At 35.6% G+C, this 27,038-nt stretch overlaps 1 protein-coding gene across 4 annotated transcripts in view; it reads right to left on the bottom strand.

Annotated features, from left to right (window-relative positions):
• Positions 1-519: 519 nt before the first annotated feature.
• The window catches only part of ACADM (acyl-CoA dehydrogenase medium chain), a 38,411-nt gene continuing 11,892 nt past the window's right edge, over positions 520-27,038 (bottom strand). For 3 of the 4 annotated variants that reach the window (XM_027536858.1, XM_027536859.1, XM_027536860.1), the window contains 6 exons: positions 19,475-19,605; positions 17,536-17,644; positions 12,933-13,073; positions 12,287-12,382; positions 2,707-2,955; positions 521-1,431 (listed from right to left, as the gene is read on the bottom strand). In XM_027536858.1, the coding sequence (XP_027392659.1) occupies positions 1,360-1,431; positions 2,707-2,955; positions 12,287-12,382; positions 12,933-13,073; positions 17,536-17,644; positions 19,475-19,605 (798 nt within the window). In that variant the 3' untranslated portion in view covers positions 521-1,359. Of the gene's footprint in view, positions 1,432-2,706; positions 2,956-12,286; positions 12,383-12,932; positions 13,074-17,535; positions 17,645-19,474; positions 19,606-27,038 lie in introns of all 4 variants that reach the window. The other variant, XM_027536857.1, reaches the window with a different exon arrangement.

Genomic DNA, 27,038 nt, shown 5'->3' on the forward strand with positions numbered 1-27,038 from the left:
TTGCTCTTTGCATTTCCTCCTTTGTAATAAACCAGTAAGTGTGTTTTATCTGAGTTCTGTGAGTCATTCTTGCAAATTATCAAACCTGAGGGCAGGGACATGGAATACCCAAATTTGTAACCAAAGTGGACAGAAGTGTGGGTGGCCTGGGGATCCAGGATTTACAAGTGGTGTTGAAAGTGAGATACCACTTCAGGCAGAGTGGGCCAGAGTTCTTAAACCTGTGGAGTCTGATGCTAACTATTCTGCATTATTGTCAGAATAAGATTGAACTGTGGATGCCCAGTTGGTATCAGAATTGGAAAATAAGTGACATAAGGTCACATTTGGTCCTTTCATTATTCCATCTTGATATTTTCTAATAATGCAATCTAATAAAAACATGAACAGCTAACTTTATGCAGTTCAAAATCAAAACATGAATTTTTTTCCATCATAGTAAATAAATCAAGTATACACTATTACATGAAATAATAAGACTTCTTGAAAAGAATACAGATACACAAATTGAACAGATACATAATACTGAACAAATTTAAGTTTATTTTTAGAATGTATGTGCATGAAATCAGATTGTATACAACAGACCAAAGGTTAACCAGAGACCAACAGAGTCATATAAAAATAATTTAAGGGAAACTGTATTGACTTTTTAAAAATAAGGCAAGTGAAATGTGGGCTCAGAATTATGTGGGTTCAAAATTAAAAACTTCTATGTAACTTCTGGTCACTGTTTAAAGGGAGAATATGAACATCAAATTTTTGACTATTACTGTACAAAAGAGAAACCAAATGCTTTCCAAATTGCAGTAAAATTAATTCTTCTAATATAAGACCATTAAGTCTACAAAGTCACTGACAAGTTATTTAAATCCTAGAATATTTTCTCAATGTAAATTTTGGAACATTCTGAATACTTTATAAACCTTCTTTTCTGTCTTTGGAAAAACACTGAAATTCCAAGAAATTTCTGTTTCTCTAATTTTCAGAGGTTAAAACAACAAACCAAACGTATTTTTCTAGGTTAATGTAATTCAGGTACACTGGAACTAAAGGAAAACACATAACTTTAATAAAACCAAATGTGTTATAGAAAAGGCAAGTCATAAAGTTAAACAAAAGTAGAAAACTTGGGTTGGCCCAGAAGTTCATCCAGGTTTTTTCATAACATTATAAAAAAACCCAAACAAACTTTTTGGCCAACCTAATACTATTAGAATCAGTTACACAGGTTTAGTACATGAGAACCTATGTTAAAATTTTCGCTGGAAAAAAAACCTTAAAGCCCTTATTCTTTCCTGGAGTTTAAATAGTAGATCATATTCTAATTACTCAACGATTATTAACACGGTGATCTGGTTACTTCTTATACCTGCCAATGTGTTCACGGGCTATAATAAGCCTTTGAATTTGTGCTGTACCTTCATAAATCTGGAAGAAAAAAAAAAGTAGGTTAAATATATTTCATATGTAAGTCCTCAGTATTTTAGACAGTCCTCTAAACTCCATTCTAGTACTAAACTGAATCAAACCATACATATGGTCTATAATGTACAGTTATTTTGAAACCTGATTTTCTGAAAACCATGATAATACATAATTCTCTAAAGATTAGTTAAAATTATTATAAGAACTCTACCAAAATTTTGGAGGACAGTCTTAAAACAAAAGGATATTGACTTTCAAAAAGTATTTGGGAAATCTAATGTTTAATGTTGCTGAAATATTTAACCAACTTTTTTGAGCTGTTTTAGCTAGTTGTCATCTTCAGTCATTTTCTATTCTTACTCTCAAACCTGATTTTTACTTTTTGTTCCTAAGGAACTGAGTTGCTAATGAAAAAAGATCCTGGAAGGATTTGTTTTGTTCAGTTAAGTATTCCTAGAAGACAGCCCTCACTTCCAGTTTAAACTTCTAACTATTTGTTCAGATGCCGGAGAAAAGTAAAAAGGTAATAATTATAGGCTCCAGGGAAGGGAGAGCATTATCAAATAAACTTGGAACGTTAGATAAGGCACAAATTGTGATCCTCAGTTTTTTCAAATCTAAATTGAGGGGCTGCACTGTCTAAATTTCTTTCTTTAACATTCTATGATTCTACCCCTGGATTTTAAATGACTAGATTTGTCAAATAATTTCCTGGGGGTTGAGGGAAGTAATGGAGGAGATATTGAGAAGCATTGCTTATAAATACTTAAGATACATGTGGAATGAACATTTATATCTTATTTACTAAATCACTACTATCTCTTCACTACTATCTCTAAGTTTTCTTAACCATCAATTTAATTTAGAAGACAGAGTCATATCACATTCTCTTTGTGTTTTTTTACCTCCCAAATATGACCTCAAGAGTTGTCAGGTACGATTCAAAATAAAATAATTTAATTAGTTTACGTGATATGCAGACTTTTAGGAGAGCAAAGAGTGGCTACAATTACCTAGGATGTTAAGAATCAAAGAAGGGTTATTCAGATAAATCTATATGTCTAAACTATTTGCTTTGTTAGCTTGCTCACTCAAGGCATTTACTTCAAAGTAACATTCTTCTTTGTGTTAATTAGTTCTAAAAATTTAGGCTCACAGCCACTTATTATGATGATTTATTATTACCTGTGACATAAAATCTTTAAATAATCAGAGATCTACCATATGATTTATGAATATTATTTCTTAAAAATCAACCATAATCATTTTACACATTACCTGATAGATCTTGGCATCTCTCATTAATTTTTCTACAGGATATTCAGTATTAAATCCATTGCCTCCAAAAATCTGAACAGCATCAGAAGCTAACTGATTTGCGATATCTCCAGCATATGCCTTTGCAATAGAGGCATAATAGGTATTTCGGCGACCAGAATCAACTTCCCAAGCTGCTCTCTGGTAACTCAATCTAGCTAGTTCAACTTTCATTGCCATTTCAGCCAGCAAAAATGATATTCCTTGGTGCTAGAATTAAACAGAAAAAAGTTTAAGGTATTTATTGAATAATTTAAAATTATTTCCCCTGAAACTTTTTTAACTTTAAAAACTAATTTTAGACTTAAAAAGTTACACTCTGCTTCCTCCAGTGGTAACATATTACAAAACCATAGTATAATTAACATTGGTAAAATATTATCAGCTAAACTATATACTTTATTCAAATTTGGCCAAGTTTTCCATCAATGTCCTTTCTCTGTTGTAAGATCGCATCCAGGATTCCAACTGAATTTAATTTTTATTTCTTCCTAGTCTTTCCAAAGCTGTTAGGATTCCTCAGTCTTTCCTTCTCTTTCATGACCACTGTGCACTTATGAAGAATAATGATTGGTTATATTTTGTAGAATGTCCCATAGTTTGGGTTTGCACGATGTTTTCTCAGGATTGGAATGAGGTTATACATTTTTGATAAAAAATACCACAAAAATTATATGGATCCTTCTGAGAAGCTCCTGGGATTTTTAAAAGAAAATTGCCATAGACAGTGAAAAATCATGTGGCACTGTTATCAGGTGCTGATGGGAAAATGATAAGGATAAATAAAAGATGTTTTTTATCCTCTAGAGGTTCATAATCAAACAGGGAAAGTGTTAGTCACTCAGTCCTGTCCGACTCTTTGTGACCTCATGCACTGTAGCCCACCAGGCTCGTCTATCCATGGCATTCTCCAGGCAAGAATACTGGAGTGGGATGCCATGTCCTTCTCCAGAGAATGTCGCCAACCAAGGAATCAAACATAGGTCTCTTGCATTGCAGGCAGTTTCTTTACCATCTGCGCCACCAGGGAAGCCTAATCAACTAGGAGACTTAGACAAATATTTTCAGAAGGAGACAGTAAGTTATCTGTGAGTTATATGGCCAAGATATGTTATAGGATGAAGCCATGTCCACCATACCTTGATATATGAAAGTTTCAAATATGAAGTATGCTTACAACTTTGGAAAAATATATTTATGACCCCAAAAGAGCAGAGTACACATTCTATTTAAAGAGTTAATGAAACATTCTACATGATAGATAACATGTCAGACCACAAAAAAAGTCTCAATAAGGGTAACAAGGTTGAAATCATGTCAAATGTCTTTTCTGACTACAGCGGTAGAAACTATAAATCAAAAACAGAAACAATCCTACAAAACACACAAAAAATGTGGAATGTAAACAACATGTTATTAAAAAAAAAACAATGGATCTCTTAAGAAATCAAAGAGGAAATAAAAAAAAAATACCTGGAGACAAATTGCAAACAAAAACATAATGTTCCAAAATCTATGGGACATAACAAAGGTAGTTCTAAGATGGAAGTTTATGGCAATTCAGGCCTTCCTCAAGGATTAAATGAATTAATGCATGCAGTACTATTTGTTGAGAAGTTCACAGTGCAAAACATATCATAAGCGCTAGAAGTATAAAGGTTTCCAAAACAGAAATTTACTACTTGTGCTGAGCTTACATTCTAGTGAGGCAGTAAAGAAAGATAGCAGACAAACGCATACATGATATAATGTTGGGCAGTGCTAAGAGCTATGAAGAAAAAAAGTGAGATCTTCCCAGGTGGCACTAAGTGGTAAAGAATCAGCCTGCCAATGCAGCAGACGCAAGAGATACAGGTTCGATCTCTGGGTTGGGAAGACCCCCTGGAGTAGGAAATGGAAACCCACTCCAGTACTCTTGCCTGGAAAATCCCATGGACAGAGGAGCCTGGCAGGCTACCGTCCATGGCATCGCAAAGAGTCAGGCACGACTGAGCACACACTCATCAGTCACAGTCATCATTATATCAAGTGTTTCAGGCGTTGTTTTACACAGGGTATATTCTTTAGTGAAATCAATGAGGAAGTAGATATTTGCCGGGAGGAGTAAACATAAAAACAACAACAAAAGGTCAGTGTGGAAGACAGAAGACCACTGCAAGTACTCTGGATTTTGATCTGAGTGTGATGAGAGGATACTGAAAGAATTTTGACCATAAAGTGGTTAAAAAAAGAGATATAAGTATATTTCTTTCTAAGTATATCTTATTTCAGTCTCAAGTCCCAAATAGTATTTCTCCTCATTCATTTTTCCACCAAGAAATGGAAATCAAGGGGAAAAGGTATTGCTTACTAGCAATGATAATCAATACAAATGACAGTTACTCACAAGGGATTCTTTCATATCATCCCAAACTACTCCAGCTTTAACCTGGATGGAGGATTTTGACTAGACAAAGGAGTAGGCAGTTATTGCCTACTATTAAGAGATTTTATCATCCTGTAATTTGTTATTGGTGTTCCTAGTTTTAGTTATTGATAAGAAAAAGTACCATCCTCTGTTTTTGTCAGTTTTCTTTACCCACAGCAAGTTAAGCACTGTGAGGGATAGTGGCACAGTGTTCTCTTGAAGAGAGAAGTAGTAATAACAACAATGATAAACATGGGAATGAACAGGAGAGTTAGGATTAGAAGACTACACTCAATAATGTCCCTTCAAACAAAACTAAAAAAAAAATCTATGTATAAATCAGCTGCTTAATATCTCCTTTGTTTAGCTTAGAAAAGTAGTAAGCAAAAACACACTTTCTATACGTAACAGTAAGAGCCCATGAGGCAAAAATATCATTGTGCAGATGGTAAGAATACAAAAAAGAATCTTTAGAGTCTGTAAGAAAAGGAACATAAAATATTCCATTTTGAGTTGAAAATAGCCAGAAGAATATCAGATAGTTGGTGAGAAGGACCTGAAAATGATGTTATCTGTTTATGATTAAACTAAACTAATATTTAATAATAAACATACATTTCACTAATCTGTATACATGTAGCTCTGGTGACATAAATGAGTTAATATAAACTCTCTTTTTGTTCACAAACACAAAGAAATGTTTGATTTAAAAACAAAACAAGGAGGCTTCCCTTGTGGCTCAGTGGTAAAGAATCTGCCTGCTAATGCAGGAGACATAGGTTTAATCCCTGGTCCAGGTAGATCCCACATGCCATGGAACAACTAAGCAAGTGTGCCACAAATATTGGGCCTGTGCTCTCGAGCCCAGGAGTTGCAACTACTGAGCCCACGTGCCAGCTGTTGAAACCTCTGCACTCCAGAACCTGTGCCACGCAACAAGAGAAGTCACTCCAATGAGAGGCCCGCTCACCACAACTAAGAGAGTAGACCGTGCTCACCGCAACTAGAGAAAAGCTCGCAAGTAGAGCAACAAAGACCTAACAGCTAATTAATAAAGTTATTTAGAAAAGAAAAGCAAAATAAAACAACTCAAAGGAAAGAAACAAATCTCCAAGGGCCTCCAGAAATTTAATCCTGATTGAGAAGTAATGACAGGGGGAAGGAAAAAAAATCAGACTGAGATTTGAGTCTAATGTGATAGGAGTTGGAGTTTTAATGAACACAGAAGAACAGGAGACAGATGTGAGAATGAAAAAGATGAGGGGCTGAAATTGAGATTCTCTGCCTATAAGAACTTCTCTTTCCTAAGGAGAAGCTCATCAAGGCAAGAAGGCCACAAAGAAGCTTATTTCTTGCCCAAGACTCTGTCTGGGAGATTTAAAAAAGGAATCTCTTTTAAACATGTAATCAATGTACACAGCTATGGTACAGGATTTCACAAGTGGAGAAATTCATGAGAAAAAAACAGCTCTAAGAATGCTGAAACCTCTGGGCTACCTGATAAAAAGTATAAAAAAGTACGAAAACCGGTCTCCTGGATACTTCCACAATGCACTGAAGAAACTAATGAATGCTGCTGCAGATAAGCTTAGAAGCAAAAATCAAGACAGGAAATAACTGGTCATAACAGAGATCAGATGCAGCAAACCAAAAAATTAGCCACTGTAAGAACTTGAAATAACAGAAAAAAAATCAGAAAGTGACTATAACTGAAGTTTTATATAATTAAAGAGATAAAAAAGGAGAAAGAGAAGCTATGTTGAAAAACCAGGCCACCATAAAAGAAAGGGTAGAAATGAAAAAGAACCAAATATAAATTCTATAAATGAAAAAAGTCATTAAATGGATTGAAGAGGAGATTAGATGTAGGGTTAAAAAAAAAAAACTGAAAAGCAAATCTGAGAAGGTTATCTAGATTATAACAAAAATAAATTACATAATTGAGGTTGAGATACAGAAGTGTACTAATCCAAGTTTCATCTATAGACCACAAATTGTTACTGGACTGGTTCATGATACACAAAGTGAGAGTAAGCATTTGTAACAATTTGATAATGTTGTGACATTCTTTTTTTTTTTTTATCATATGGTTTTTATTTTTCATTTTGTTAATGTGGTGTATTACATTGATTGATTTGCGGATATTGAAGAATCCTTGCATCCTTGGGATAAAGCCCACTTGGTCATGGTGTATGATCTTTTTAATGTGTTGTTGGATTCTGATTGCTAGAATTTTGTTAAGGATTTTTGCATCTATGTTCATCAGTGATATTGGCCTGTAGTTTTCTTTTTTTGTGGAATCTTTGTCAGGTTTTGGTATTAGGGTGATGGTGGCCTCATAGAATGAGTTTGGAAGTTTACCTTCCTCTGCAATTTTTTGGACGAGTTTGAGCAGGATAGGTGTTAGCTGTTCTCTAAATTTTTGGTAGAATTCAGCTGTGAAGCCGTCTGGACCTGGGCTTTTGTTTGCTGGAAGATTCTTGATTACAGTTTCAATTTCCGTGCTTGTGATGGGTCTGTTAAGATTTTCTATTTCTTCCTGGTCCAGTTTTGGGAAGTTGTACTTTTCTAAGAATTTGTCCATTTCTTCCGAGTTGTCCATTTTATTGGCATATAATTGTTGATAGTAGTCTCTTATGATCCTTTGTATTTCTGTGTTGTCTGTTGTGATCTCTCCATTTTCATTTCTAATTTTATTGATTTGATTTTTCTCCCTTTGTTTCTTGATGAGTCTGGCTAATGGTTTGTCAATTTTATTTATCCTTTCAAAGAACCAGCTTTTGGTTTTGTTGATTTTTGCTATGGTCTCTTTTCTTTTGCATTTATTTCTGCTCTAATTTTTAAGATTTCTTTCCTTCTACTAACCCTGGGATTCTTCATTTCTTCCTTTTCTAGTTGCTTTAGGTGTAGAGTTAGGTTATTTATTTGACTTTTTTCTTGTTTCTTGAGGTGTGCCTGTATTGCTATGAACTTTCCCCTTAGGACTGCTTTTACCGTGTCCCACAGGTTTTGGGTTGTTGTGTTTTCATTTTCATTCGTTTCTATGCAAATTTTGATTTCTTTTTTGATTTCTTCTGTGATTTGTTGGTTATTCAGCAGCGTGTTGTTCAGCCTCCATATGTTGGAATTTTTAATAGTTTTTCTCCTGTAATTGAGATCTAATCTTACTGCATTGTGGTCAGAAAAGATGCTTGGAATGATTTCTATTTTTTTGAATTTACCAAGGCTAGCTTTATGGCCCAGGATGTGATCTATCCTGGAGAAGGTTCCATGTGCGCTTGAGAAAATGGTGAAATTCATTGTTTTGGGATGAAATGTCCTATAGATATCAATTAGGTCTAACTGGTCTATTGTATCGTTTAAAGTTTGTGTTTCCTTGTTAATTTTCTGTTTAGTTGATCTATCCATAGGTGTGAGTGGGGTATTAAAGTCTCCCACTATTATTGTGTTATTGTTAATTTCTCCTTTCATACTTGTTAGCATTTGTCTTAGATACTGCAGTGCTCCCATGTTGGGTGCATATATATTTATAATTGTTATATCTTCTTCTTGGATTGATCCTTTGATCATTATGTAGTGACCTTCTTTGTCTCTTTTCACAGCCTTTGTTTTAAAGTCTAATTTATCTGATACGAGTATTGTAACTCCTGCTTTCTTTTGGTCCCTATTTGCATGGAAAATCTTTTTCCAGCCCTTCACTTTCAGTCTGTATGTGTCCCCTGTTTTGAGGTGGGTCTCTTGTAGACAACATATGTAGGGGTCTTGTTTTTGTATCCATTCAGCCAGTCTTTGTCTTTTGGTTGGGGCATTCAACCCATTTACGTTTAAGGTAATTACTGATAAGTATGATCCCGTTGCCATTTACTTTATTGTTTTGGGTTCGAGTTTATACACCATTTTTGTGTTTCCTGTCTAGAGAATATCCTTTAGTATTTGTTGGAGAGCTGGTTTGGTGGTGCAGAATTCTCTCAGCTTTTGCTTGTCTGAAAAGCTTTTGATTTCTCCTTCATACTTAAATGAGATCCTTGCTGGGTACAATAATCTGGGCTGTAGGTTATTTTCTTTCATCACTTTAAGTATGTCTTGCCATTCCCTCCTGGCTTGAAGAGTTTCTATTGAAAGATCAGCTGTTATCCTAATGGGAATTCCCTTGTGTGTTATTTGTTGTTTTTCCTTTGCTGCTTTTAATATTTGTTCTTTGTGTTTGATCTTTGTTAATTTGATTAATATGTGTCTTGGGGTGTTTCTCCTTGGGTTTATCCTGTTTGGGACTCTCTGGGTTTCTTGGACTTGGGTGATTATTTCCTTCCCCATTTTAGGGAAGTTTTCAACTATTATCTCCTCAAGTATTTTCTCATGGTCTTTCTTTTTGTCTTCTTCTTCTGGAACCCCTATGATTCGAATGTTGTAGCGTTTAATATTGTCCTGGAGGTCTCTGAGATTGTCCTCATTTCTTTTAATTTGTTTTTCTTTTATCCTCTCTGATTCATTTATTTCTACCATTCTATCTTCTAATTCACTAATCCTATCTTCTGCCTCTGTTATTCTACTATTTGTTGCCTCCAGAGTGTTTTTAATTTCATTTATTGCATTATTCATTATATATTGACTCTTTTTTATTTCTTCTAGGTCCTTGTTAAACCTTTCTTGCATCTTCTCAATCCTTGTCTCCAGGCTATTTATCTGTGATTCCATTTTAATTTCAAGATTTTGGATCAATTTCACTATCATTATTTGGAATTCTTTATCAGGTGGATTCCCCATCTCTTCCTCTTTTGTTTGGTTTGGTGGGCATTTATCCTGTTCCTTTATCTGCTGGGTATTCCTCTGTCTCTTCATCTTGTTTAAATTGCTGAGTTTGGGAGTCCTTTCTGTATTCTGGCAGTTTGTGGAGTTCTCTTTATTGTGGCGTTTCCTCGCTGTGTGTGGGTTTGTACAGGTGGCTTGTCAAGGTTTCCTGGTTAGGGAAGCTTGTGTTGGTGTTCTGGTGGGTGGAGCTGTATTTCTTCTCTTTGTTCAGTCGCGCTGTGGGGAGGGAGGGAGGGATGCTGCAAACAAATGACACTGGCGTGCGCTCGCAGTGCCTCAGCCACACTGGGTCTGCCCCCGCTCACGGCGCGTGTAGCCTCCCTGCCCACACTGCTCGGGCTCTAGGTTGTTCCGCCGGGAACAATCCGAGGCTGGCCCTGGGTTGCATGCACCTCCCAGGTCCAAGCCGCTCAGGTTCAGGCACTCAGGTAGTCCTCAGAGGCGCAGACTCAGTTGGGCCTGCGTTTTGTGCTCTTCCCAGGTCCGAGCAGCTCAGGTGATGAGGTGTTTGGTGAGCGCCAATGCTGCGACTTATCGCCTCCCCGCCACTCGGTTATCTGGGTGTAAAACCGGCGCACCTTCTCAGGCAGATGTTGACCATCCAGACCCCCAATAAGTTTTAGTTAGCAAAGAAGCCAGTTTTATAGATAATGTCTCTCTGGGGCTGCGATTGCCCCCTTCCGGCTCTGGCTGCCTGTCACCGGAGGGGGAAGGTCTGCAGCCGGCTATCTCTGTTTAGTCCTTTGTTCCGTGCTCGGGCTGGCGGTGTCTTAGGTTAGAGCTGGCTTTTCGCATGGTAGATATCCCACAGTCTGGTTTGCTAGCCCAAATTATTTCGCTCAGATAGTGCTCAGGGTATTCAGGCCAGATTCTTACTCTCAGTGATGCAGCCCGCGCCGTGCCTCCCTGCCCAGCCCCCGCTTGCTAATGGCGGATGCAGGCGTCTGCACTGCTTCTCTGCTGGGGGAGTTACCGTAGGGCTCGCAATCTGCGAGTTTTAATTGTTTATTTATTTTTTCTCCCTGTTATGTTACCCTCTGTGCTTCCAAAGCTCGGCACGGATTCGGCAGTGAGAAGGTTTCCTGGTGTTTGGAAACTTCTCTCTTTTTAAGACTCCCTTCCCGGGACGGAACTCTGTCCCTCCCTCTTTTGTCTCTTTTATTGTCTTTAATATTTTTTCCTACCTCCTTTCGAAGAGTTGGGTTGCTTTTCTGGGTGCCTGATGTCCTCTGCCGGCATTCAGAAGTTGTTTTGTGGAATTTACTCGACGTTTAAATGCTCTTTTGATGAATTTGTGGGGGAGAAAGTGTTTTCCCCGTCCTACTCCTCCGCCATCTTGGCGCCTCCCCCAACATTCTTATATTTTATAAAAATAATGGTCCACAGTTGACTGGAAATTAAAACCTATCTTCCACCAGATAGTCTGATAACCACTGACACACAGGGATAGAAATAGGGAGTGTGCACTGTGCAACCAATAGTTACAGAAGGAGTTATATTAGAGAATACAGACAATGGGGAAGCATAAATGTTTGAAAAAATAAGATTAAAAAGTTCTTGAGAACTGCCTGACAATCCAGTGGTTACGACTCTGAGTTTTCACTGCCCCAAGGCTCCAGGTTCAATCCCTGGTTGGGGAATTAAGATCCCACAATACATGCTACACGGCCAAAAAACAAACAATAACAAATAGTACTAAAATTGTTTGATTATTTGATAAGCAAGAAGACATGAGAAGTAACATGGATTAAGAGCATGAAATGGAACCCTGGAACTATGATTTCTAAATTGTGTGTTCTTGGACAAATTATTTATTCTAAGCTGCAGCTTCCTGGTCTTTAATGGAAATTGTAGTACGAACAAAAAAGAATGCACTGGCAGAATTACATAATACAGGCACTTGAATATTAGCTGTTCTTTTTCCTCTTAATTAACATAAATCCCAAAGCAGACAACAGATATTAATAGTAGCAGAGTCTAAAGAAAATCTACTCTTGGGACTTCCCTGGTGGTCCAGTGGCTAAGACTCCACATTTCCAGTGCAAGGGGCTGGAGTTCAATCCCCGGTCAGATAATTAGATCCTACATGCTGCAACTAAGACCTAGTGCAGCCAAATAAATATATATATATATATCTATATATATGCAAATCTAGTCTTAAAACCCAGCCTGACACTTCCACTTCACATTATCTTCTTGCTACCAAAGCAGAAATAAACTATTTTTTAATTTAAAATATTAAGTGAATAATAAGTTTTCAAATATTAAGTGAAAATGAATGGTTTTACATTTGAACAAAACAAGTATAGTATTAAAATTACCTACCTCTATAAGCAGCTTTCCAAAAGTTTTTCTCTCCAGGGCATACTTGGTAGCTTCATCCAAAGCTCTCTGTGCTAGTCCCACAGCAGCAGCTGCTACCTGACATTACATTTTACAAAGCAGAAGTTCATGTTGTCTTTAAAACACAGATATAATGGCTACTTGCCTAAAATCTAAGTTAAAGTTTGTGCAAAGAGAAGCTGACCTATACCTTAAGGCAATAAAGGGTGGGGGAAATGATAAGCATTTAAATTTATATTTTATATGAATTAAAGGTTAATGGAAGGCATTTGTAAGGCACAGGATCATAGCCTAGAGATAAATCATTCTTTCTGTTTAACGGGAAAGCTTTTCAGGGGAAATATTCCTAATGAGTAAGGCAAGAGGAATGAGTACACATGAGCAGGAATGATTAAATTAAGTGTGAAATGCTTCTTTGTAAATCTAACAACTGTAGTAATTTTGCTTTTACTAAAATAATTTTTGTAACAGCAAGAATGCTGAAGAATTCTTAGAAAAAAAATCCCTCCATCTTTAATAAAAGCAGATATTTAAAAAGAAATAGAGACCAAGCAAACAACATTAAAACAAAACTATTCAATATAATAAATGAAAACTCCTATAAAGGTTATTAAGTCATCTTACTTACTGGTGGTCTGGTTTTATCAAATGCTCCCATTGCAATTTTGAAACCAGCTCCCTCACCAATTAAAACATTTTCCTTGGGCACTCTCACATCTTCAAAGACAATTCCTCTTGTATCTGAACATCGCTGTCCCATATTTAATTCCTAATAAGGAAAACAATATGTAGTATGAAACATATTTTGAGCTAGCATAAATTCTTGCTTTAAGCACTCTTGAAGACTTTAATATTTTCCGCAATTGCCTATTTATATGGAGGTGGACAAACTATGTCCTGCAATGCCTATTTTCTAAAAAACAGGACTACAATCACACCTATACATTTACATGTTCTCTGTGGCTACTTTCTTGCTACGATGGCAAGAACTGAGTATTTGTGACAGAGACCATGTGGCCCTCAAAATCTAAAATACTTATGTATGCTACATCTTTGAAATAAAAAGTTTGTGAAACTCTCATCTAAAACAATGTTTCACAAACTCTGAAACTGTTGACTACAAATTGTCACTTACCTGTCAATGACAAATGGCACCTGCTGAGAGCATCTGCCAGTGACTGAACAAGGGCAGTCGCCATTTGCCTTTGCAGAGATTGAACCCTGTGCTGCTGCAGCTGCTGACTTTCAACACCTCCTGAGGGAGTTCAGGGTGGAATGAGGCACTCTGTGCTCCAGGGAATCTGGCAGAACAGGCCTTTAGATGTGTGCTATGTGCTAAGTTATTCAGTCATGTCCAACTCTTTGCGACCCCATGGACTGGACTATAGCCCGCCAGGCTCCTCTGCCCATGGGGATTCTCCAGGCAAGAATACAGGATTGGGTAGCCTATCCCTTTGCCAGGGTATCTTCCTGACCCAGGAATTGCACCCAGGTCTCCTGCATTGCAGGTGGATTCTTTACCAGCTGAGCTACCAGGGAAGCCCTGGTAAAGACCTACTAGTTCTTTAGATAGTTGGATATTTTCAGGAACTGATTTCATGATCCCACAGAACTTAACAGTCCTATTAAGACACTCTTCCTTCCCATTTCCCTCTGGTGGCTCAGACATTAAAGAATCTGCCTACAATACAGGAGACCTGGGTTTAATCCCTGAGTCAAGATCTCATACAGAAGGGAATGGCTAGAAAATAACTAAATCCCTTCATGGTGACATTAGCTCCTCAGGACTAGCAGAAAACCTTCTGTAAAGTAAGCACTTGACTACACTGAACTCCCCCTTCACCAAAATCTTATATATTGATGTTCCCTGACTGCCTCTTTGGAGCTGTCTCTCAAAACTATCTCAGGTCCTGTCTCACGGGCTGCAGTCCTCATTTTGCCCCAAATAAAACTTAACTCACAACTCTCAAGTTGTTCATCATTTTTAGTCTACAAAACCAACAGTAGTTTAAAGTCTACATGTACATATTACCCACAAAGACAAATTTCATTGTATGTTTTAAGACTATCTTTTTACCACAAATGTCAGTAAAAGCATTTAACATAATTTGCTTTGGAACATTTAATTTTAGCTTAACTAATAAGAGCTAGCAATGTACTGAGTAAAAGTTGAACTTCTATTAATATTTATCTCCACCTCTGAGAATTAAGTGTTCTGAGATAGAATTTACATATAGAAAAGTTAACTCTTCTAACATATACATTTCTAATAGTTTTGACAGATATATATGTACTATCACCACAATGAAGATAGTTCAGCATGCCTAAAAGTTCCTTTGTACTCTCTTAGTCAATTCCCTTACTCTACTCCCAATCCCAAGAAATCACCAATCTGATTTCGTCCGTAAGTTTTTCCTTTTCCAGAATGTCATATAAATGGAATAAGGTGACCTTCTGTGTCTGACTTTTCACTTAGCAGAGTGCTTTTAAGATTCATCCATGTGGCTGCTGATCAGTATTTCAGAGTAGCATTCCCCTATATGGATATACCATATATCCTTTATCTGCTCACCAGCTGATGGACATCCCCCACTGCCCTGCCACTCCGAAGTTTTCAGCAATTATAAATAAAGCTGCTATAAACATAGGTCCTTGTTTTTATTTCTCTTGGATAAATATCTAGGAGTGCTGGGTATGTGGTAAGTGCATGTTTAACTTGATAAGAAATTGCCAGGGACATGAAAAGATACTTTTCATCACTAATTATTAGAGAAATGGCAATGTAAACTACAATGGGTACCTCACACTGGCCAGGATGGCCATTATTAAAAAGTCTACAAATAAACGGACACAGCCACTATGGAAAACGGTATGGAGATTCCTTAAAAAACTAGGAATAAAACCACTATATGACCCAGCAATCCCACTCCTAGGCATATACTCTGAGAAAACCAAAACTGAAAAAGACACATATGTTCCATTGTTCATTGCAGCACTATTCACAATAGCTAGAACATGGAAGCAACCTAGATGTCCATCAACAGATGAATGGATAAAGAAGTTGTGGTACATATACACAATGGAGTATTAGCCATAAAAAGGAACGCATCTGAGTCAATTCTAATGAGGTGGATGAACCTACAGCCTATTATATGGAGTGAAATAAGTCAGAAAGAGAAACATAAATACTGTATACTAATGCATATATAAGGAATCTAGAAAAATGGTACTGAAGAATTCATTTGCAGGGCAGCAGTGGAAAAATAGACATAGAGAATAGACTTATGGACATGAGGAGAGGGGAGGAGAGGGTGAGACGTATGCAGAGAGTAACATGGAAACTTACATTACCATATGAAAAATAGATAGTCAAGGGGAATTTCCTGTATGTCTCAGGAAACTCAAACAGGGGCTCTGTATCAACCTAGAGGGGTGGGGGTGCGGGGTGGGGAGGGAGATGGGCAGGAGGTTCAAAAGGGAGGGGATATATATATACCTATGGCTGATTCATGTTGAGGTTTGACAGAAAACAACAAAATTCGGTAAAGCAATTAGCTTTCAATTAAAAAATTAATAAAAGTTTACAAATAATGCTGGAGAGGGTGTGGAGAAAAGGAACCTTCTCACACTGTTGGTGGGAATATAAATTGGTGCTACCACTATGGAAAGCAGTATGAAAGCAAAAATGTTAGTCACTCGGTTGTGTCCAACTCTTTGTAACCCATAGCCCACGAGGCTCCTCTATCCATGGAATTCTCCAGGCAAGAATACTGGAGTGGGTAGCCATTCCCTTCTCCAGGGGATTTTCCAGACCCAGGGATTGAACCTGGGTCTCCTACATTGTAGGCAGATTCTTTACCATCTAAGCCACCAGGGAAGCCCAGAAAACAGTATGGAGGTTCTTCAAAAAAACAAAAATAGGGTTACCATATGATCCAACAATTCCACTCCTGGGCATATACCCAGACAAAACTATAATTTGAAAAGATACATGTACCCCTATGTTTCTAGTGGCACTATATACAATAGCTGAGACACGAACCCAACCTAAATGTCCATCGACAGATGAATGGATAAAGAAGATGTGGTATACATACACAAGTGAATATTCCTCAGCCATAAAAAGAATGAAATAATGCCATTTGCAGTAACTTAGATGGTCCTAGAGATTATCCTACTAAGTGAAGTAAGTTAGAAAAAGAAAGGCAAATACAATATGATATCACCTATATGTGGAATCTTGGAGTAGGAAATAGCAACTCACTCCAGTATTCTTGCCTGGAAAATCTTACGGACAAAGGAGCCTGGCAGGCTATAGTCCATGGGGGTCACAAGAGTTGGACGTGACTGAGTACATATGTGCAATCTAAAATACAAGACAAAGGAACATATCTACAAGACAGAAACAGACTCCCAGAAACATAGAACAGACTTGTGGTTACCAAGGTGGGCGGTGAGAGTTTGGGATTAGCAGATGTAAGCTAATATATCCAGAATGGATAAACAACAAGGTCCTACTATATAGCACAGGGAACTGTATTCAGTATCCTGTGATAAACCATAATGGAAAAGAATATGAAAAAAAAAATATATATATATATAACTGAATCACCCTTCTGTACAGCAGAAATTAACCCAACATTATAAATCAACTATACTTCAATGATATATATATATGAAAAAAGAAATTACCAAGATAGTTATATCCCCTCAATGTTTTGTTTTAAAAATTTTCAAACCAACAGAAGAATTGCAAGAGGAGTAAAATGAATACCTATATACCTTTGCCTAGATCCACCAATTTTGGCACATTTGCTTTATGTGTGCTTTGTGTGTGTGTATATTAGCTATTAGCATTATTTGTTGAATTATTTGAGAGGAAGTTGTAGATACCATGACCCTTCTTAAGAAAAAAATATAATCTGGTTTTTAATAAGCAGCATGAGAAGCAGGAGCAATGAGAATATAGACAAACTGTAAACATAAAGAATTGTATATGTATACAAATTGTATACAATTTGGCCACTCTTTCAAATGACTTGAAATGACTATTCTCAACTTAAAAATCTTCAGGAAGGATTATTTTACCCAATAACATCAAATGCAGGTTTATTTTTATTGCAACTTAATACAAACAAAATGTTTTCAATAAAGGAAACTGAAATTATTAATTTTGAAATTTATAGTTAAAACAATATTGGAGGCCTTAATCACTATAAGTACACACTTACCTTTCTTCCAATCTGTACTCCTGGGGTGTCTGCTTCCACAATAAAGCCAGTAAAGGCTTTACTAGCAGGAGCCTTAGGATCCGGATCAGAACGAGCCAATAAAAAATACCTAATAAACATGATGATAAAGATAACGGTATCAGCAGATAACAACATACAACATATGATCACTCCCATCTCAGTTAATCCTCCCAACAATCCCAATTATTATTACTCCCATTTTATAGAAGAAATGAAGCATCAGAGATTTAAAAGCTTACCCAGGTCATAATCTTATGATGTGGCAGAGCTAGTATTTCAACCCACATCTACTTCTTTCCCAGAAAGATTTAAAAATGCAACATGAGGAGAAAAGGCAAAAACATCCAAATATCCATGTAACCCATGTTCTAAATAGCCTGGAATAGGAGAATTTTTTTTTAAATTCCTTAAACAACAAATTTATTTTCTGTGCTTAAAACTAATAAACTATCACTCATTCTACAGTTTTACTTAATAGTTTAAAAAAATAGTAAAAACTTTTTCCAGTTTCACATTTTACCTAATTTGTCTTACTACATGATGAGTTGTACTTAATGAATTCTTACAGTTGTGAAAGTTTCTAATTGCGTTATTGGATTTCTCTCACTTGTTACGTTGTAATCATTTCTTCACTTTTTTATTACTTGATGATATTATGATAACTCAAAAATAACGATATATAGCACTCCATAATATTGGACACTTGTAAAGTGATGAACATATTTAAAACAGACAGTAAACTCACTCTCAGGAATAATGCTTTTCTTGCCAAAAAATAATGCTGAAAGAGCACATATATATATATATATATATATATAGAATCAGAATTTTTGCAGAAAGATAGTCCATTTTTAGTTCATTATTCCAATCAGCAGAGAGTCCTTCCTCTATAAGTTTCTATTTATATACTTGTAATGATGAGTAAATACATTTTTCCCATGACAACTTACATATTAGATAGAACCACTATCGAAATGCTTGTCCTTATGCTGAGCTATACTCTACATTTGTCTCACTTTCACCCATTTATTCTAAACTGGCTTTCTGAAGCAAATGTATGAACCTAGTCTTCTGTGTATGAGACATTATTTCAAAAATTTTTAAATTCTTCCAATACAAATCTAATTCCTTTATTCTTTACAGGACATGTTTTCCACCTTCACCCTAATGAAGAACATTTACTAGCTTTTGAATTTATTCCATTTTGTCAATGCCTGTCTTAAAAAGTGTTTCCTAGTACTGCTGCCATTTTTTCCTGTTTGTTAGATGCTATACTTCAGCAAGAAACTACATTCACTTCTTAAAGGCAGATACATCAGACGGTTGATTCCTATTGATCCTTTTCTCATATTTTTTTTTCACAAACAGTGCTATCAAATATGTTTTCCTTCAACATTTTATATTTATACAAGTGATTTTATAACACTTTGTTGAACTTCATGTCACTATTTTTGAACTTACGTATTTGGGCCTTTTAGATTTTATTAAAGTAAAATTCTGTCCACTCTAAAAGATAATGCTTATTGCTCTGGATTAGAGAAATGTGCTATACCAGTGGCTTTCCTTTTTCCCTCAGTCTCAGGGGAATGGTTCCAAGGAGGTTCTGGTGCAGAGTATGGAGAGTAGGTGTAGTGAGCCAAGTAGATGGAGCTCTAGCTTTCCTAATTAGATTCAACCAGAGCAGGTGGTTTTGTTTTATTTTACAAATTAAACTTCTGAGACAATTTGAAGAAATAGCTCAGGACTTAGAACTTTTGAAAATTACTCAATTATTTATAATCTTTTATGGACCATCCAGTTTCATGAATAAAACTTATCTTAATTGTGGTGATTTAATAACAAAGGAAAGGGGAGAGGGGGAGATTCTGAATATGAAGTAATGAAGAAACAATGTACAGAGATGTTTTAAACAACATACCAATTAGCTTTTCCTCCATTGGTGATCCACATCTTCTGACCATTAATAATATACTCATCTCCTTTCTTTTCTGCTTTGGTTTTTATACCAGCTACATCAGAGCCTGCTACAGGTTCTGTTACACAATAGGCCTTGAATATATGGGAAAAAGGAAATAAATAATTGTTAATTATTAAATTACTAACATTTAGAACCAGAAAGGTATCTTATTTTTTGTCAATAATTTTAAATATTTTAAAATATGTAAAAATAAAATGGTCTTACAGAATCAAACTGTTTAAATGTAAAAACATTATATAACAATAATGTATCCTGCCTGAGGACAGTCTCTGGATTAAACCTTCTGGCTAATTCTGTTATCTTAAAATGTAAATTATGGGAGTAGGTCTGGTGAGGTCTTTACAACCTCCAGACATTCTTTGGATTCATTGGAGAGTATATAACTTCATTGCTAACACTAGCAAGGGGGTACTCTTTCTGCCCCCTTCTGATGCCTATGTCAGAAGCTTTCTCTATCTCCTTTATACTTTAATAAAACTTTATTACACACACACACAAAAACTAGATGTAGGATACCAATTATTGTTGTTCAGTTGCTAAGTCATGTCCAACTCTTTGCGACCCATGAACTGCAGCACACTAGGTTTCCCTGTCCTTCACTATGAAGAATACCAATAATCTATGTCAAAAATTTAAATGTTAGGTATCTTCAACCAAGTTAAATTCAATTTCACATGAACTCACTCATTCAAACATGTACTGAGTAGTATCTACTATTTACCAGATTATAAAGGAGGAGATGAAAATATCTTGTCTTCAAAATTTTTACAATATAACAGTAGAGATGAATACTATAGAATACTGTAATTACATATCTAAGTATTATAGTCATACATAAAGGGCTTAAAATACTATGTTTAGTTTTAGGGTATCCAGAAAGCTTCCAGAGGTGATGCTTAAATTAAGTCTCAAAAAATGAAAAGGAATACTTAGAGGATAATCAGATTCTATAACATGTATACAGATTCTATAGCATGTAAAGGAATGGTAGAAAATTAATCTGGGAAGAAAGGAAGGGAACAGATGATAAAAAACACTTTTATTATACTAAGTTAAATTTTTATCTGGTAGAAAGAACAGGAGCCTCTTAAGGCTCTTCAACAGAGGTGTGACAAGATGTAAACAGTAATGGATAAAGGGATAAGTTCAGTTCAGTTCAGTCACTCAGTTGTGTCCGACTCTTTGCCACCCCATGGACTGCAGCACACCAGGCCTCACTGTCCATCACCAACTCCTGGAGTCTACTCAAACTCATGTCCATTGAGTCAGTGATGCCACCAATCATCTCATCCTCTGTCGTCCCCTTCTCCTCGTACCTTCAATCTTTCCCAGCATCGGGGTCTTTTCAAATGAGTCAGCTCTTCGCATCAGATGGCCAAAGTATTGGAGTTTCAGCTTCAGCATCAGTCCTTCCAATGAATATTCAGGACTGATCTCCTTTAGGATGGACTGGTTGGATCTCCTTACAGTCCAAGGGACTCTCAAGAGTCTTCTCCAACACCACAGTTCAAAAGCATCAATTCTTCGGTGCTCAGCTTTCTTTACAGTCCACTTCTCACATTCATACATGGATGTATGGACTACTGGAAAAACCATTGCCTTGACTAGACAGACCCTTTGTTGGGAAAGCAATGTCTCTGCTTTTTAATATGCTACCTAGGTTGGTCATAATTTTTCTTTCAAGGAGCAAGCATCTTTTAATTTCATGGCTGCAATCACCATCTGCAGTGATTTTGGAGCCCAAAAAAATAAAGTCTGACACTGTTTGCACTGTTTCCCCATCTATTTCCCATAATGTGATGGACCAGATGCCATGATCTTAGTTTTCTGAATGTTGAGCTTTAAGTCAACTTTTTCACTATCCTCTTTCACTTTCATCAAGAGGCTCTTTAGCTCTTCTTCACTTTCTGCCACCACATCTGCATATCTGAGGTGACTGATATTTCTCCCGGCAATCTTGATTCCAGCTTGTGCTTCATCCAGCCCAATAATGTTTCTCATGACATACTCTGCATATAAGTTAAATAAGCAGGGTGACAATATACACCCTTGATGTACTCCTTTTCCTATTTGGAACCCGTCTGTTGTTCCACGTCCAGTTCTAACTGTTTCTTCCTGACCTGCATACAGATTTCTCAAGAGGCAGGGATGGTAGAAAGCATATAGATTTCCCAAGAGGATAAAGGAATGGTGAAGGGTGAACAATGGGTTGCTGGAGTTCATTCACGTTTATTAGGTGACGGGAACTGTGAATAAAAGGCCTGAAGACACAAGTTCCTCACCCTTAAGGTACTTAAGTCCAAAGAGAGAAACCTTAACAGTTCATTTTAATTCAAAGTAGTAAGGGACCATAAGGACATTAGAAATGACTACTTAGACCTATAGAAGGGTGGGAGGTGAGTGATAAGGAGGGTAAAAAGAATACTTTCGGAGGAGATACAATAAATACTCATTGGAGGAGATAAGTCTTGAAGGACAAATAAATGAGGCAAGCAGATCTAGGCACAGAAGAATGAAATAGCATTGTGCAGGGCAAAGTACCAGCAGTTCAGGTGTCTTTCAGTCAGTAAGTCACGTAAGACTCTTTGCAACCCCATGGATTGCGCACGCCAGGCTTCCCTGTCCTTCAATATCTCCCGGAGTTTGCTCAAATTCATGTCCATTGAGTAGGTGATGCTGTATCTAACCATCTCATCCTCTGTAACCCCCTTCTCTTTTTGCTTCAGTCTTTCCCAGCATCACGGTCTTTTCCAATGAGTCAGCTTTTGGAATCAGGAAGCCAAAGTATTGGAACTCCAGCTTAAGCATCAGACCTTCCAATGAATATTCAAGGCTCGTTTCCTTTAGGACTGACTGGTTTGATCTCCCTGTAGTCCAAAGGACTCCTAAGAGTCTTCTTTAGCACCACAATTCGAAGGCATCAATGTATTTATTTTTTTTATCAATTATTTAAGTCTTGCCAAAAAGAATGTCTAAGAGATAAGTCCATGTAGGAAGGTAAAGGTCAGATCTAAGCACAGATCATACAGATCATAGCATTAGCACTGTTGATTTATATAAAACTTACTCTTGACTTAAATTGCCAAATCAGTCTCTCCATTGGTGCTAAGGTTTGGTATACTCACCGAATAGCCTATTAAGTCTCCAGTTCCAGGCTTTACCTCTCCCCTGACCTTTACCTTATCACATGGATTTATCTATTAGACATTCTTCTTGGTAATAAATACCTTAAGCAAAATGTGTCCCAAACAAAATTATTTCCTGTCCATTCTTCACTACTTCTCTCTAGATTATCTAAAAGTGGCACTAGTGGTAAAGAATTCACTGGCCAATGCAAGTGATGCTAGGGATGCGGGTTCAATCCCTGGGTTGGGAAGATCCCCTGGAGTAGGGAATGGCAACTCACTCCAGTATTCTTGCTTGGAAAATCCCATGGACAGAAGAGCCTGGAGGCTATAATCTATGGGGTCACAAAAAGTCAGACGTGACTGACCACGGTATCTAAAATGAAAGTGATGAAACCATTCTACTCTGTACTTATCACACCATGTTAGAGTACTATATTTAACTCTATGATATTTTTGAGTCACCTTTAAGAAGGTGATAGGACTTTATTGTGAAAAAAAGATGAAAAAAATTGTCTCTAATTAGCTTAGAAAAGATAAGATTCACACGATAGCCATAATCAAATAGCTGAAGGGTTATATAGGCAAGGGAAAGAATTTGAATTGATAGGAGAAAACTACTATGAAATTATTCAAATGTACTGAACACCTATTATGGTATCAGGTGGTGAAATGATAAAAAGAAATGACACAATCCTTTTCCTCAGGAGCATATAATCTAGAAAAGCTTTCTAATGGTCAGAGATACTCCCAAATGCAGCTGCTTCAGGAGCCTGTGACTCCCAGATATAAAAACATGAGCTAGATGGCCTTTTCACAGATATGTGATAGAGCAAATTCAGATGACACATAAAACTAACTAGATTACTCTTCTACCTGGAGATTCGAAGATGTTTTCAGCATCATAACAACAACAAAAAAGTATTATACAAATGAACCGTTCAGAAAAAATAACGCTTTAAAATACCAAAATTTTACGTATTGATAACGTTGGGAATTTTTCACGTGAAATGTGCTATTAGACATTTCTCTGGTTTATAACGTATAGTTTTTAGAGCTTATGAAGTGTATGGGTTTGTGTGTTTCTATACCAAATGGATGGTTTTTGTCTTATTTGATTGCCACAGAGTAATTTAATTTTATTTTTTTTCAGCAGAAGCCACTTTTGCTTCCATTGCAACTTGTCTTCACTACCACAATGTAAGTCAAGAAAATTAGTATTTATTTTTATATAAATATATTAAAATAATATTCTTAAAATAATATTAAAAGATTGTCTTAAAGATATTAATTTAATATTCTTAAAGATATTAATATTCTTAAAATAATATATTAAAATATTAAGAGAATATATTACAATAATATTCCTTTATTTATGAAGAATTTATGTTGTATAATTGTATAAATCCTATGATACAATAATACAAATATAATAATACAATTTGGGTAAGGATCTGAGGGTCTACCAGTCTGCTGTGAGCAGGAGCCCAGTTTTATTCACTGTTTTATTCTAAGTCTACCTGGTACACAGTATTCAAAAAATTAGAAGAATGAGAATAACATTACAAGCTTATTAGTGATGATGCCACCACCTTATCTTTGTAGAGTTTACTAAGCAATTTTTCATTGTTCTCTATTAAATTACTAACTTTTTTGGTCTTACACTCTAAAGGGACTGGAGGTAGTTTATATAATACATGTTTTTTTAAAAAATCACACTGAAGTAAAAGTAAACTAGAAGAATAACATACTATAACACATGCTTTGAGGTTCAGAAAATTATTAACAGAGGACTATAAAACTGACTCTATGCTTCCTACTTACCAAAACAAAAAAATACTACCTGTAAGTGTAAACTGGCATATAGCAAGGAATTCAGATATTAAGTGAATGGATGGATGAATGAATGGCAGTTAAAGAGAAACAGTTTCCCCTGTATTAGGTATGAAAGAAATTTCTCTATTACATTGCAAAAGGGACACTATGTAAAGATATTATTATAAAAATATAAGTACTGTATCTTACTGTATCCTTCTAAGATGTTATATGCTCTATTTTCAGAAGAGATTTTGAAGCTAAGTAACTATATAAGATCCTACTGCTACTACATTGCTTGAAGCCAGGTCTTGGGACCTCAACTTCAGCATTGCTTCAGTTACATTTCAGCTATTAATACTTCCCAGGTCCACTGGAAATGTATGGTTTTGTGACAAGAGTTTTCTTTACCACTGCTAGGTTTTTTCAGACACTTCAAAGTTCTTAGACCATGTTTGGACAAATAAGTTTACTGAAGGTCTTGCTTGTGACAAGCTTGTTCCAACAGTCTAATACTTGTTTCTAGTCATCTAATACTGTATATATTTAGGTATATGCTGTTTAAAAAATTTAACCCAATTTTTAAAAAAGAAAATGGTGGTTTCTTATTATTTTAATATATATATACAATAATACAATTAGTTTTGATTTTTGGCAAATTTTTCTGTACTAAGTGGTATTGAAAATTAATTATACAGCTCCTTGCTCTGTGATAACCTAGAGGGGTGGGATGGAGGGAGTAGGAGGAAGGTCTAAGAGGCGGGGATATATGTGTTGTGTTCATATATCTGATACACTTTATTATACAGCAGAAACTAACACAACACTGTAAAGCAATTATACTCTAATCAAAAAAATAATTATAGTGTTACCCTTATTTATTTCTGTTCTCATATCCTCAAGAAGAGTATAACTGATCACATGATCTGGCAAGAGATTAAATCTTACAAATAGGTACCAACCCTGTAAAGTTAAAGCCAAAGACTTATCTTTTTCTGTATAAATTTTTACCATGACATTATTTTTAAAAGCAATAATCTAAGGAATTTAAATATTCAATAATATGGACTAGTGAAATAATTTATAGTACATCAATTAGATAGCATATTTTGAAGTAATAAATATCACAGTATTTAAAAAGTAGAACATAAAAATGCTTATTAAAAAGGATATAAAACTGCACATATGACCATAACTGTGAAAAATACATCTGTGTGTATTAAAAAATCAAATAGAGTATACAATAATACAGTAAGACAGTTATACCAGTTAACTTCATATCTGAGGGATTACAGACATTTTTGCTCCTCTTTGTATCTTTCTAAATCTTCTATGTCATTTTTATAATCAGAAAAAAATTTTAAATATTAATTTCTAGAAAGTTTAAACAAAACACAATAGTACTATAATTTTATAAATGTTATTGGGCATTAACTGAAACTTAGTATAAATTAAGCAATACTTTGAAATAATACACCTATTGATTATTTTCATTTTCACCCTTGGCTTCATATTTGACTACATCAATTGCACTAGATACATATTTGAGTATATATTATGAGCTAGAAGAGGGAAAATGTACAGCAAACCGTTATTAATTCATAGATCAGAATACTTTAGGGACTAGAATGAATATATTTTTACATATGTTAAATGTATGAATAACAAACAAAACTGTCAAAGAAATGTTTAAAATACTTAAACTACTTTTAAAAGACTTTAATATTTTAGAAATACCTATTTATAACTAATAAGATAATTACAAATACTCTTATCAGTGCATTAAGTTCTTCTAACCATCTCTCTATGCTACAATTTTTTAGCTTGTTTCTAACATTTTATACATTATGAGAAAAGAACTTGGATGTTTCACACAATTCTTAGATAATATTGAGATTTAGCCTTCTAAGAAACTTTCATTTGTTGAAACAAATTGACAATTAAGTAGGAAATACATATAAATGTCTTTTATTAGTTTGCCTGAAATTTAGGCCCTGAAATAAATTTAAAACATTTATTTTCAAATATTACTTTCTACTCTTTCAGACTGATTCTCACAACCAGCTCAAAACTAATAACCATTTACTATGTTTCAGTATCACCATCAGACCTTAGACTGAAATCTGTTTGACTAATACCCAAAAGAGAAAGAAAAAAATCCTTATGTAAAATCACTTTCAAAATAAAAATTCAGTATGCATGTGTGTAAAATGTATGAAAATATCTTTTTTAAAAAAATCCAATTTAAAAATTAGTTGAGTAACTCTCAGAAAATTAAATAAAATCTATAACTCTCCTCCTGAAGTCACTCAGTCATCCAACAGTTATCTTTTCAGTCATATTAATTTCTTATTAGTTCAATAAACTATTAGTTCAAACACCTAGAATTATATATTCGATCTGAACTTCCTGACACACAACCACTCAGTTCAAGAGCTCCAGAGTGCTCCATTAAGTAGATATTTCTTGCCTGGAAATAAGTTAGAGGATTCTTACGATACTTTTCTGGCATCCTAGAAACATTATAAGTAGGTTTCTTTTTTCTGGAAACAGGCAAGAGAACA

Source organism: Bos indicus x Bos taurus, chromosome 3, assembly GCF_003369695.1.
Source record: "Bos indicus x Bos taurus breed Angus x Brahman F1 hybrid chromosome 3, Bos_hybrid_MaternalHap_v2.0, whole genome shotgun sequence".
Taxonomy (NCBI): Eukaryota; Metazoa; Chordata; class Mammalia; order Artiodactyla; family Bovidae; genus Bos; species Bos indicus x Bos taurus.